This window comes from Oryx dammah, unplaced genomic scaffold, assembly GCF_014754425.2.
Source record: "Oryx dammah isolate SB20612 unplaced genomic scaffold, SCBI_Odam_1.1 HiC_scaffold_19, whole genome shotgun sequence".
Classification (NCBI taxonomy): domain Eukaryota; kingdom Metazoa; phylum Chordata; class Mammalia; order Artiodactyla; family Bovidae; genus Oryx; species Oryx dammah.
Window position 1 is genome coordinate 42,997,382 of NW_024070203.1, and position 13,852 is coordinate 43,011,233.

Here is a 13,852-nt window from a genome sequence, read left to right on the forward strand (position 1 = left end):
GGAGACTGTTTAGTTGCTATGCCACATACTTCTTGAAGTCAGCTCATCACTGGCTCAAAATGATGTCTCAAAATTTATCAGCAGTAAAATTACCTCAATTTACATTATTCATGTCACTCAATATGCATGTTATACTAAACAAAAGTAAATATTTAGCAGCTAACTGAACTATTAAATTGTTACTGGTTTTAGAACCATATCATCAGTAAAAGTTTCATTCAGTAAACATATATTTTCTTTTGTCTTTAATAATTTTAGATGAATCAGTGAATAAAATGAATATAGGAAATGAGTATAAGGTTATTGGAATTCCAACCTGTGTAAAAACATCACAAACTGCTGTCTGTGTAGAAGCAAATAGTATCACTTTTTGCATTCCAAAAGGTAAGGAAAATGTTAATATCATTTTCAACAAATACTTGCAAGTTTAAAGCCATTCATTCAGGAGATAAGTATTGGCTGTCTGATAGTATCACTTTTTGCATTCCAAAAGGTAAGGAAAATGTTAATATCATTTTCAACAAATACTTGCAAGTTTAAAGCCATTCATTCAGGAGATAAGTATTGGCTGTCTGTATGCTGGACACTCTTCAAAACACTAGGGATAGAGCTGTGATCAGGACAGTCAAGATTCCCACCCTTAAATCATATGGTAGATAGTGAATAAATCTAAACTAATTAATAAGACAATTTCAGATAATAAATACTATGAAGGAAATAAAGCAGGATAATGTAGAAACTTGCCCTTAGGAATGATTCTTTTCTTTTGGCTAAACTCTACTTAGATTTTTAAAAAAATAATTACCAATGAGAAGAACATTTTAAGATGCCAGGAGTTAAAGAGTAATCTAAAAGCTTTTCTTACCTTTGTTTTCTAGCTAAGGCAATGCTAAATAACTTGTCGTGGTTGAGAAAAAGAGCTGGATAAAATGGCATCCTCTTCTGCATCTGAGTTTTGAGCCAATCGAGAAATAAGACAAGAGGCAAAGGCAGTTGGGGGCCAAAATATCTGCTTTATTACTGATAATTTTCTTCCAACTTAAGTAAGCACTAAGTAACCAAAAGTGAACAGCAGATCTACTCTGGCAAACAAATATCTAAATGTAAGACAGGCTAGTTAAATCTTGAATAATAGTTTTTTTTTTTTAATCACTAGATAGCTTTTGAACTGTGGTATTGGAGAAGACTCTTGAGAGTCCCTTAGACCGCAAGGAGAGCCAACCAGTCTATACTAAAGGAAATGATTCCTGGGTATTCATTGGAAGGACCGATGGTGAAGCTGAAACTCCAATACTTTGGCCACCTGATGCGAAGAGCTGACTCATTTGAAAAGACCCTGATGCTGGGAAAGATTGAAGGCAGGAGGAGAAGGGGACGACAGAGGATGAGATGGCTGGATGGCATCACCAACTCAATGGACATGAGTTTGAGAAAACTCTGGGAGTTAGCGATGGACAGAGAGGCCTGGCATGCTGCAGTCCATGAGGTTGCAAAGAGTTGGACACAACTGAGTGACTGAACTGAACTGAACTGAGATAGCTATCTAGAATAACAGAGGCCAATGTTGAATTTAGGGCTTCCCTGGTGGCTTAGATGGTAAAGAATCTGCCTGCAATGTGGGAGACCTGGGTTTGATCCCTAGGTGAGGAAGATCCCCTGGAAAAGGGAATGGCTACTCATTCCAGTATTCTTGCCTGGAGAATTCCATGGACAGAGGAGCCTGGTGGGCTATAGTCTATGGGGTCACAAAGAGTTGCTCACTACTGAGCAGCTAGCACTTTCACTTTCTTTCAAGTTGAATTTAAATACAATGAATTCTAGACATCTCTGCTTATTTTGAAGAGAAAAACATTAAAAAAATAAAAATATTGAGTAAAGAAAGCATTAATGAACAATGGACATTTTAAAGATCCTTTTAGTATTTTCTGCTGTGAAATGTTTTAAAATTTACTGATTTGGTAGCAGAACATGACTTATATGTAGGTGAAGTGTGCTTTCTCCTGCTAAACTCTAGAATTAGGCAGATTTAACCACCTAAATGTGCAAGACCTACTCTAGGTAGGCCTCCCTTGGTCCATGGACATGGCTGAATAGAATAAATCATTGCTCGGTGATGACAGCCCAAGAGGAAAGAGAAAGGGACTGAGTTATATGTGCACAGCTCTTCCCAAACTGACCCATTGGATTAAATTGCTCATCCCTTTCAGGAATTGGACAGAATAAGGGAGTGGAGAAGTCTAGAATGTTACAGTCTATGTTAAATTAGTAGGGTATAAATCTTCCCTTTTAACAGGAACATTCAAATATATCCCGTTCTGCTTTTTCAGTTCAGTTCAGTTCAGTTCAGTCACTCAGTTGTGTCTGGCTCTTTGGGACCCCATGGACTGCAGTACACCAGGCTTCCCTGTCCACCACCAACTCCTGGAGCTTACTCCGACTCATGTCCATCGAGTCAGTGATGCCATCCAACCGTCTCATCCTGTGTCATCCCTTTCTCCTTCTGCCTTCAATCTTTTCTAGCATGAGAGTCTTTTCAAATGAGTCAGTTCTTCGCATCAGGTGGCCAAAGTGTTGGAGTTTCAGCTTCAGCATCAGTCCTTCCAATGAATATTCAGAACTGATTTTAGCCCTCCCTAAAGCAGAATATTCAGTTCTGCTTTTTAGCCCTCACTAAGTGTGATACTGTTTCAAACATAGAAATAAAAAGGAAACACTGCAATACAGGAGCCTCATGATCTGACTTTGCTCACATTGGTCTTAAAAGGAAAAAATGAGGAATTTACTTGCAACCCACAGGCAATCTATGTGGGCACACAGGGTGTGCATCCTTTTATTATGTTCCTTGGGTAGAAATGATAAACCAGAGTGACCTCCAATCATAATTTATTATCACTGTAACAATTTGAATGTGGCATCATTAAAAGAACTGCAATTTCATATTTTAGATTAATGGAATTAGATGTCTGTATACCATTTGCTTGTTTTAAAGCCCTTTTTAATATGTGTATTAATATTTACTTTCAGTTCCTTCAGGAATTAGTGACAATTTCAGGTGTCTCCTCTCTCTGACTTCCAGCTCATGCTGGAAGTTTACAGCCATACTTGCCAACATCTTTGCATCACAGATTGTTCCTCCAGGGACTTACAATTTGCTCAAGCTCTGTTTGCTGATGAGTCTAGTACAGACAAGTGACCGTAACAAGGAACTGGAAAATTGCTTGGATATTTTAATTGTAACAAGTGATACTCTACTCATAGACAGGTAAAATATATGCCATTACAAATTGATCACAGATTGCATAAATCTTTTCCATAAAGATTATTATAAGACAGATATTTAGAATTTATCTGATATAAATTGCTCCCCACTAGCAAGTACTCTTTAAAAAGTTTACTTAAATGTTCAAAAACCTAGGAATGAACTTCATATATTAATATAGTATGTGCAATTATAAGGCAAAAACAAATGTATAGAATGAAATTTAAATTAAAAAAATAAAAGTCCAGTTAGCTCTAACTTAATTGGATAGATGATGTTTTGCTAAAATAAAAATTAAATCATAATGTAAATATAGTGCTAACTGCCACAGATTGCACAGATTCCAATTTAATCTTCCATTAATGAGCATCAGAATATTTGTTTAACAGTCTCACCAATACTGGGTATTATTAGGCTTTTAAATTTGGCCCTCTGATAGGTAGAAACTGGTATTTTATTTTAATTTTCATTTCTTTAACTAGAAGTAAGCTTTAGCATCATTTAGAATTTATTAAACACTTTTTATTATTTTTCTATGAACACTGTGACCATTGTCCATTTTTAAATTAATCTGCTTATTTCTTGTTGATTTGTGATACCTCTGTAAATTAAAGTCCTTGTCTCTCTTTCTGTTTGTCATTAACCTTTTCCTGTAGTATTTGGGGCTGTATGAGAGATTTGGTGTTTTGTTTTTTAGGTAAGATTTACATAAATAAAGTGAAGTAATAAGATCTTAAGTATGCAGTTTGATGAATCTTGACAGATATGTGCATTCCTATAGCTATCACCTCAATAAGATATTAAACATTTCCATTTTCCATCACTTTGGAAAGTTCCTTTATTCTCTCAATTAATTCCTATTTCCACAGGTGATTTCTGTCACCATAAGTTAATTTTCCTGTTCTTGAATTTTGTATAAATAGAATCACACAGTGCAGCCTCTTTGGGATCTAATCTCTTTTGCTCAGCATGTTTTTGAGATTGGCCCTGTTGTGTGTGTGTCAGAAGTTCACTTGTTTTTATTGATGAGTTGTGTTCCATTATATAAATGTCCCAGAATTTGTTTCTCCATTTCCCTAGTGAGGGACATCTGGGTTTTGCATGTTTTGACTATATAAATAAAGCTGCAATAAACATCTCTTGTACAAGTCTTTTTGTAGACTTGTGTTTTCATTATCTTGAATAAATATCTAGGAGTGGAATTGCTGTGTCATAAGGTAGGTGTATGTAACTTTATAAGAAAGTGCCAAACAATTTTTCAAAGTGGTTGTGCAATTTTACATTCCAGCCAACGAGGTAAGGTTCCAGATGCTTCTCTCCTCACCAACATCCAGTATTGTCAGTCTTTCTCAATTTAGCCATACTAGTGTGTGTGAAATGGTATCTCATTACATTTCTAAGTTGCATTTCCCTGATGACTACTGATTTGAAATCGTCTTCATGTGCTTATTTGCTACTCATCTAATTTTATGAAGTGTCAAGTTGTTTGCTCACTTTTAAATGGAGTTCTGAATGCACATCCATTGTCACATATGTATCATGAAACTTTTCTTCCAGGTACAAAAATAGTCTGTATATTTTTTCTTAAAGATATATTTGATGAGCAGACCTTTTAGTTTTCATTATTATTTTCTTTTATGTTTAGTGTTTTCTCGTTTCTGTTTAATAAGTCTCTGCCTACCTCAAGGTCATGAAGATATTCTTCTATGTTTTCTTCTAGGAGCATATAGGTTTAACTCTTACAATAGGTCTGTTATTTATTCCAAGTCAGTTTCTGTATATACCTTGTATATATGATAGGTAGCAATCAAGATTAATGTTTTTCCTATTCATTTATCAAATTTTTCCATACTATTTGTTGAAAAAACTTTCCTTTCCCCATTGAATTGCTGTGGTACCAGTATTAAAAATCTGTTAAACTGGTTATATGGTTATAAATTTAGGTATTCAGTTTAATTGGGTATACATATATTTGAACTTTCTTTTGTGCTTTTTTGACTTGTTTGTCTATGATGATGCCTCACATTCTTGATTGTTGTAGCTCTATATTAAGTTTTGAATCAGTAGTGCAACTTTATTCTTCATTTTTAAGATTTGTTTTCACTATTCTAGGTGCTTTGCATTTTCTTAAAAAGTTTAGAATCCATATGTTACTACCAACCTCCGTCACACCAAAAAAGCCTCTAAGGATTTTGACTGGAACTGCTTTTAACTTATAAATCAATTTTGGGGAGAATTTACATCTTAACAATGTTTAGTCTTCCAACCCATGAATATGGTATATATCTCCATTTATTTGAATCTTAACTCCTTTCAGTAAATTGCAAAGGTCATGCACATAATTTGTTGATTACTAAGTATTTGGTATTTTTGATGCTGTTAAGCTGGAGACCCAGTTTCCCCCTCAGTCTATCCCATTAGGAAGCTTCCATAAACCTCCTATCCTTCTCTATCAGAGGCAGACGGACTGAAAACCACAGTCGAAGAAAACTAACCAATCTAATCACATGGACCACAGCCTTGTCTAACTCAATGAACCTATGAGCCATGCCGTGTAGGGCCACCCAAGACAGATGGGTCATGGTGGAGAGTTCTGACAAAATGTAGTCCACTGGAGAAGGGAATGGCAAATCACTTCAGTATTCTTGCCTTGAGAACCCCATGAATAGTATGAAAAGGCAAAAAGATAGGACACTGATACATCAACTCCCCAAGTTGGTAGGTGCCCAGTATGCTGCTGGAGATCAGTGGATAAATAACTCCAGAAAGAATGAAGAGACAGAGAAAGTAAAAACAACACCCATTTGTGGATGTGATTGGTGATGGAAGCAAGGTCTGTTGCTATAAAGAGCAATATTGCATAGGAACCTGGAATGTTAGGTCCATGAGTCAAGGTAAATTGGAAGTGGTCAAACAGGAGATGGCAAGAGTGAACATTGACATTTTAGGAATCGGCAAACTAAAATGGACTGGAATGGGTGAATTTAACTCAGATGACCATTATATCTACTACTGTGGGCAAGAATCCCTTAGAAACGGAGTAGCCATTATAATCAACAAAAGAGTCCAAAATGCAGTACTTGGATGCAATCTCAAAAATGACAGAATGATCTCTGTTCATTTCAGAGGCAAACCGTTGAATATCACAGTAATCCAAGTCTATGCCTCGACCAGTAATGTTGAAGAAGCTGAAGTTGAACGGTTCTATGAAGACTTTCAAGACCTTTTAGAACTAACACCCCCCAAAGATGTCCTTTTCATTATAGGGGACTGGGATGCAAAAGTAGGAAGTCAAGAAACACCTTGAATAACAGGCAAATTTGGCCTTGGAGTACAGAATGAAGCAGGGCCAAATCTAATAGAGTTTTGCCAAGAGAACGCACTGGTCATAGCAAACACCCTCTCCCAACAACACAAGAGAAGATTCTACACATGGACATCACTGGATGGTCAACACTAAAATCAGATTGATTATATTCTTTGCACCCAAAGATGGAGAAGACAGTCAGCAAAAACAAGACCGGGAGCTGACTGTGGCTCAGATCATGAACTCCTTATTGCCAAATTCAGACTTAAATTGAAGAAAGTAGGGAAAACCACTAGACCATTCAGGTATGACCTAAATCAAATCCCTAACTATTATACAGTGGAAGTGAGAAATAGATTTAAGGGACTAGATCTAATAGAGTGCCTGATTAAGTATGGATGGAGGTTCATGACATTGTACAGGAGACAGGGAGCAAGACCAACCCAAGAAAAAGAAATGCAAAAAAGCAAAATGGCTCTCTGAGGAGGCCTTACAAATAGCTGTGAAAAGAGAAGCAAAAAGCAAAGGAGAAAAGGAAAGATATACCCATTTGAATGCAGAGTTCCAAAGAAGAGCAAAGAGAGATAAGAAAGCCTTCCTCAGTGATCATTGCAAAGAAATAGAGGAAATCAATAGAATGTGAAAGACTAGAGATCTCTTCAAGAAAATCAGAGATACCAAGGGAACATTTCATGCAAAGATGGGTTCAATAAAGGACAGAAATGGTATGGACCTAACAGAAGCAGAAGATATTAAGAAGAGGTGGCAAGAATACACAAAAGAACTGTACAAAAAAGATCTTCATGACCCAGATAATCACAATGGTGTGATCACTCACTTAGAGCCAGACATCCTGGAATGTGAAGTCAAGTGGGCCTTAGAAAGCATCACTATGAACAAAGCTAGTGGAGGTGATGAATGCCAGTCGAGCTAAAAGATGATGCTGTGAAAGTGCTGCACTCAATATGCCAGCAAATTTGGAAAACTCAGCAGTAGCCACAGGACTGGAAAAGGTCAGTTTTCATTCCAATCCCCAAAAAAGGCAATGTCAAAGAATGCTCAAACTACCGCACAATTGCACTCATTTCACATGCTAGCAAAGTAATGCTCAAAATTCTGCAAGCCAGGCTTCAGCAATACGTGAACCATGAACTTCCAGATGTTCAAGCTGGTTTTAGAAAAGGCAGAAGAACCAGAGATTAAATCGCCAACATCCGCTAGATCATCGAAAAAGCCAGAGAGTTAAAAAAAAATCACACATCTATTTCTGCTTTATTGACTATGCCAAAGCCTTTGACTGTGTGGATCACAATAAACTGTGGAAAATTATGAAAGATATGGGGATACCAGACCACCTGACCTGCCTCTTGAGAAACCTGTATGCAAGTCAGGAAGCAACAGTTAGAACTGGACATGGAACAACAGACTGGTTCCAAATAGGAAAACGAGTGCGTCAAAGCTGTATTTTGTCACCCTGCTTCTTTCACTTATATGCAGAGTACATCATGAGAAACACTGGGCTGGAAGGAGCACAGGCTGGAATCAAGACTGCCAGGAAAAATATCAATAACCTCAGATATTCAGATGACACCACCCTTATGGCAGAAAGTGAAGAAAAACTAAAAGCCTCTTGATGAAAGTGAAAGAGGAGAGTGAAAAAGTTGGCTTAAAGCTCAACATTCAGAAAACGAAGACCATGGCATCTGGTCCCATCACTTCATGACAAATAGATGGGGAAACAGTGGAAACAGTGTCAGACTTTATTTTCTGGGGCTCCAAAATCACTGCAGATGGTGATTGCAGCCATGAAATTAAAAGAAGAAAAGTTATGGCTCCTTGGAAGAAAAGTTATGACCAACCTAGACAGCATTTTAAAAACAGAGATATTACTTTGCCAACAAAGGTCCGTCTAGTCAAGGCTATGGTTTTTCCAGTAGTCGTGTATGGATGTGAGAGTTGGACTATGAAGAAAGCTAAGGGCCAAAGAATTGATGCTTTTGAACTGTGGTGCTGGAAAAGACCCTTGAGAATCCCTTGGACTGCAAGGAGATCAAATCAGTCCATCCTAAAGGAAATCAGTCCTGAATATTCATTGGAGGGACTGATGTTGAAGCTGAAAGTCCAATACTTTGGTCACCTGATGCAAAGAACTGACTTATTGGAAAAGACCCTGATGCTGGGAAAGATTGAAGGTGGGAGGAGAAGGGAATGACAAAGGATGAGATGGTTGGATGGCATCACTGACTCAATGGGCATGCTTTTGAGTAAACTCCAGGCATTGGCGGACAGGGAGGCCTGGTGTGCTGCAGTCCATGGGGTCGCAAAGAGTCAGGCACGACTGAGCAACTGAACTGAACTGAACTGTTGATGCTGTTAAAGTGGTAGTGCTTTGTTAATTTTATTTTTAAGTATTTGCTTTGAATATATAGAGATAGTGTTGATTTTTGTATTTGTGTCTTATACTCTGTGACCTTCTATCAGTAGTTCAAAAAGTTCCTCAGTTAATTCCAATGATTCGCCAATTTTGAGGCCCATTGTTCTATATAATTAGGTTCTCAGCCTGACTGCCTATTAGAATCATCTGGGAAAATATTTTTTTAAAATATTTATGCCTGTGGCTAACCCCCAAAGATTATAATTTATACTGTGTGGAATAGGGCTTAGCATTGGAATTTTTTAAAGACCTCAAGTAATTTTTTTGTTAAAGTATCTTAGTGTAATAACCATTAGGCCCATCTATGTTTTCACAAATGTCAAGATTTCATTGTTTTTATGGCTGAGTAATATTCCATTATATATACATATGTATATATACACCACATCTTCTTCATCCACTCCTCTATTGATGGACACTTAGATTGTTTCTATATCTTGGCTATTGTAAATAATGCTGCAGTGAACATGGAGGTGCATATATCTTTTCCAATTAATGTTTTTGTTTTCTTTGGATTAATGTCCAGAAGTGGAATTGCTGTATCATATGATAACTCTGTTGAGGAATTTCCACACTGTTCTCCATAAAAAACTATATCAATATATATTCCTACCAACAGTGCATAAGGGGTCCCTTTATCCACATTCTTGCCAACAATTGGTTTTTGGGTTTGTGTGTGTTTGATAACTGTCATTCTGATAGGTGTGTTGTGATATTTCATTGTGTTTTTGATTTGCATTCCCCTGATGATTTTTTATGTTGACCATCTTTTCACATAACTGTTGACTCCACAGGTGATTTTAAAGTGAACTAGAGTTGAGAACCACTGCCCTATAGACTTGCAAATTTTCCTTCTACATCTTACCCATTTTACATATCTTCAAATTAACATCTAAATTCCTTGGGATGACACATATTCTAGACATTTTATACCATCTACCTGTTCATTCTTAAGAGATACTGCTTCACCCTCTTTTGCACTGTATGTGTGTCTGGTCATCATAGTAGATCGCACCAGCAAGCTATGATTTCTGCAGCAAGGATTTAAAAGCAAAGCTAAGCTAATCATATTCTTTTCTTATAATTTAAATTTGAGAAAGAGGCTTGAGGCAATTGGCAAAGATATTAGAAAGCAAAAGGATGTATCAAGAGTTATGCTGATACATAGGTAGCAGGGGTAGTCACGATTAACTATTTGCAAAACCTAAATGCAGAAGTTTTGAATAAATGAAAGAAGCAGGTCATCAAAAGAGAAAGTCTTGGTTCAAATGTCATCTCTCTATAGCTTTCTCTGATTTTTTTCCAGGAAGAAATAATTATTTTATGGATGTCCTCACAGCATTATTTTAGTACTCATCATATCATATTTTACTTTTTTGTTTTCATCTCTCTAAGGTGTGAGCTTTCCAAGTTGAGGACCAAATCTCATGTGGTCCTATGTGTTTTTATCCCTAGCACTAGTGCTCAATAAATATTAAATCAAATTAAATCTAATTGTATAGCTATTATACATTATGACTTCTGAAAATCAAATATTGAATAGTAGTAATTAATGATTTCTTTTTTCCCTTAGGCTTTTGAATTTTAGTATAAACCTTGTGCCCCGTGGTATACGTCATTCAGTCTCTACTGAAATTTTCCCTACTCTATCCAGGAATAAGTATGGAACTGGAGCAGTTAGCATTCAAGCTGGCAGTGCTTTGCTAGCTAAAGGTGGTATCTGCTTTATAGGAGACTTGGCTTCACACAAAAAAGATAAACTTGAACAGCTCCAGTCAGGTAAACAATATTTTTTCAAATTAATTTTTACCTATTTAACTTTTCCATCAGTGTCATGGAGTTGAGTGTGCTAAATCACTTCAGTCACATTTGACTCTGTGTGACCCTATGGACTGTAGCCCCCCAGGCTTCTCTATCCATGGGATTCTCCAGGCAAGAATACTAGAGTGGGTTACTGTGCCCTCCTTCAGGAGATCTTCCTGACCCAGTGATCGAACCCAGGTTTCCTGCATTGCAGGCTGATTCTTTACTATCTGAACCACCACGGAAACCTAAGACTTACCTAACAATAGAGGTTATAATGTACACATTTTAGAAATAGAGAAATTATATTAAATGACATTTTTCATTTTACCTTGATAAATAAAAACAGGAATTTAATGTGTAAATGCACTGTTTAAGCCTTTGCTCTCAGTTGTAACACATGAATTTGTATTAGAGTTAGTCACTCAGTCGTATCCGACTCTTTGTGACCCCATGGACTGTAGCCCACCAGGCTTTGTTCATGGAATTCACCAGGCAAGAATACTGGAATGGGTTGCCTTGCCTTCCAGATTTATTTCCTCTTCTTGTGTTATTGCACTAGTTAGGACCTTCAAGATGATGTTGAAAAACAGTGGTGAAAAGGAACATCATGATCTTGTCTTGTTCCTAATCTTAATAGGAAAGTTTCAAGTTTCTCACCATTATGTATGATGTCAGCTATAGGTTTTTTTGGTGAAGTTCTTTTTCAAGTTGAAGGCATTCCCTTCTATTCCTAATCTACTAAGAGTTTTTAAATAAAGGGTGTTGAATTTTACCAAATGCTTTTTCTGCTTCTATTGACGTGATAATGTGATTTTTCTTCTGTAGCCTGTTGATATTATGGGGATTACATTAATTGACTTTCAAATGTTGAACTAGCTTTGCATACCTAACATAAATTCTACCTGGCTGTGTTGTATATTTATTTTTATACATCATTGAATTAATTTGCTAATATTTTGTTGAGAATTTTTGCTTGTGTATTCATAAGAGCTTTTATCTTTTATCTGATTTTGGTATTAGGATAATGCTACTTGAGTCAGATTTATAACTAACAAGGGTATGGAGAAATAAGTATTGGGCAAAGAAAAGTTAGGATTTTGCATTCTTGGCATACCAGCAAGCATGTGCAGCAGTACACAGGAGACATAGCATATTGCCTCTGCCTGCAAAAATAGACTCACACTCATATATATGTTCAACTGATTTTTGATCACAACATCAAAACAATGGGGAAAATGGGGAAAGTTTTTTCTACAAATTATGGTGGAACATCTGGAAAAGAATTAATATTTGTTCATACCTCACAACTATACACAATAATTAATTAAAGATGAATCATAAACCTAGATGTAAAAACTTAAATTATAAGGCTACTAGAAGAAAACATGAGAAATCTTTATGACTTAAGGGTGTGTTGTGTGCATGCTCAGTCATATCTGACTCTGTGACCCCATGGACTGTAGCCTGCCAAGCTCTTCTATCCATGGGATTTTGCAGGCAAGAACACTTTCTGCTGCTGCTGCTAAGTCGCTTCAGTCGTGTACAATTCTGTGTGACCCCACAGACGGCAGCCCACCAGGCTCCTCTGTCCCTGGGATTCTCCAGGCAAAAATACTGGAGTGGGTTGCCATTTCCTTCTCCAACACATGCATGCATGCTAAGTTGCTTCACTTGTGTCCAACTCTGTGCGACCCCATGGACAGCAGCCCACCAGGCTCCTCCTAAAAAAATCTTTGCTTACCCTGGTGGCTCAAATGGTAAAGAATCTGCCTGCAATGCAGGAGATCAAGGTTCGATCCCTGGATAGGGAAGATCCTCGGAGAAGGAAATGGCAACCCACTCCAGTGTTCTTGCCTGGAGAATCCTAGGGACAGGGGAGCCTGGTGGGCTGCCGTCTCTGGGGTCGCACAGAGGCGGACACGACTGAAGCAACTTAGCAGCAGCAGCAGCATCAGCATATACCTAGAACATAGAAGCAATTCCTACAAGTCAGTAATTTAAAAAACAAAGTGTATGTGTTAGTCGCTCAGTCATGTCCAACTCTTTGTGACCACATGGACTATATATAGCCCACCAGGTTCCGCTGTCCATGGAATTCTCCAGGCAAGAATACTGGAGTGGGTTGCCATTCTCTTCTCCAGAGGATCTTAACAACCCAGGAACTGAACCTGAGTCTTCCACAGTGCAGGCAGATTTTTTTACCCACTGAGCCACCAGGAAACTCCCACCCTCCACCCCCACAAAAAAACCCCTAAAGAACCAGACACAAAAATACCAGATTGTGTGTATTGTCTCACAATCTTTTCCTCTTTCATTCTTAACTTAGATGATCTGCTTTCTTTTTTTTTCCCCCACAAAAAAACATTGCTCAATTTCAGCCTCCTTTGTAACCTGCATGATACGACCAGTCTCCTTACCCTCTGCCTATTCATCCCAGTCCACAATTCCAGCTTCATGCTTTGGGCTAATGGTTCTCATCGTCAGAGGATACAGAAACATTCAGATATTTTTCTTGCCTTCTTTTTATGGCAAATCCTCTAATTTAGTTATATCCTGCAAAACCATCAAGTTTTCCTGTATCTTTGCTATCTAAAATTTAGGTCATAAAATTTATCATAATAATATTTATTAATTTATAGCTATATTGACCAAAGTGAACTTAAGTAACAAATGGATAATGTCTCTTGACTTAGCTGTGGAAAGTAGAAGCATCACAGTCTACATCTCGGGAAAGAAGCTTGGGGATGATGTGGATCAACAAATGACTTTTCCAGTTCAGTGCAGTTTTTGGTCTTTTCTTCATATGGATTCACCTTCAAGGAGAAATATACAGAAAACCAATTTGCTAATTGGTCAGATGGTAAAGTATATGTGTATTTTATTGTTAGAATGTTGTTCAAGGAATTTAGTCATGGATTTTAGTCTCAATTTTTTAATAACAATTTAATGTTTTATTTTTATTTCTGTGCTTACTTTCTATACTTACTCAGATCCTGGAACTAAATAATGACACAGTTGTTTGCAATTTTTCATTTTTTAGTCATAC

General features: G+C 37.2%; 1 protein-coding gene across 1 annotated transcript in view; it reads left to right on the top strand.

Annotated features, from left to right (window-relative positions):
* Window positions 1–13,852, top strand: part of MCMDC2 (minichromosome maintenance domain containing 2) — a 36,999-nt gene that overhangs the window by 6,383 nt on the left and 16,764 nt on the right. Inside the window, exons 7-10 of the mRNA XM_040261321.1 lie at window positions 259–384; window positions 3,025–3,262; window positions 10,574–10,779; window positions 13,500–13,666. Of these exons, the coding sequence (XP_040117255.1) occupies window positions 259–384; window positions 3,025–3,262; window positions 10,574–10,779; window positions 13,500–13,666 (737 nt within the window). The remainder of the gene's footprint in view (window positions 1–258; window positions 385–3,024; window positions 3,263–10,573; window positions 10,780–13,499; window positions 13,667–13,852) is intronic.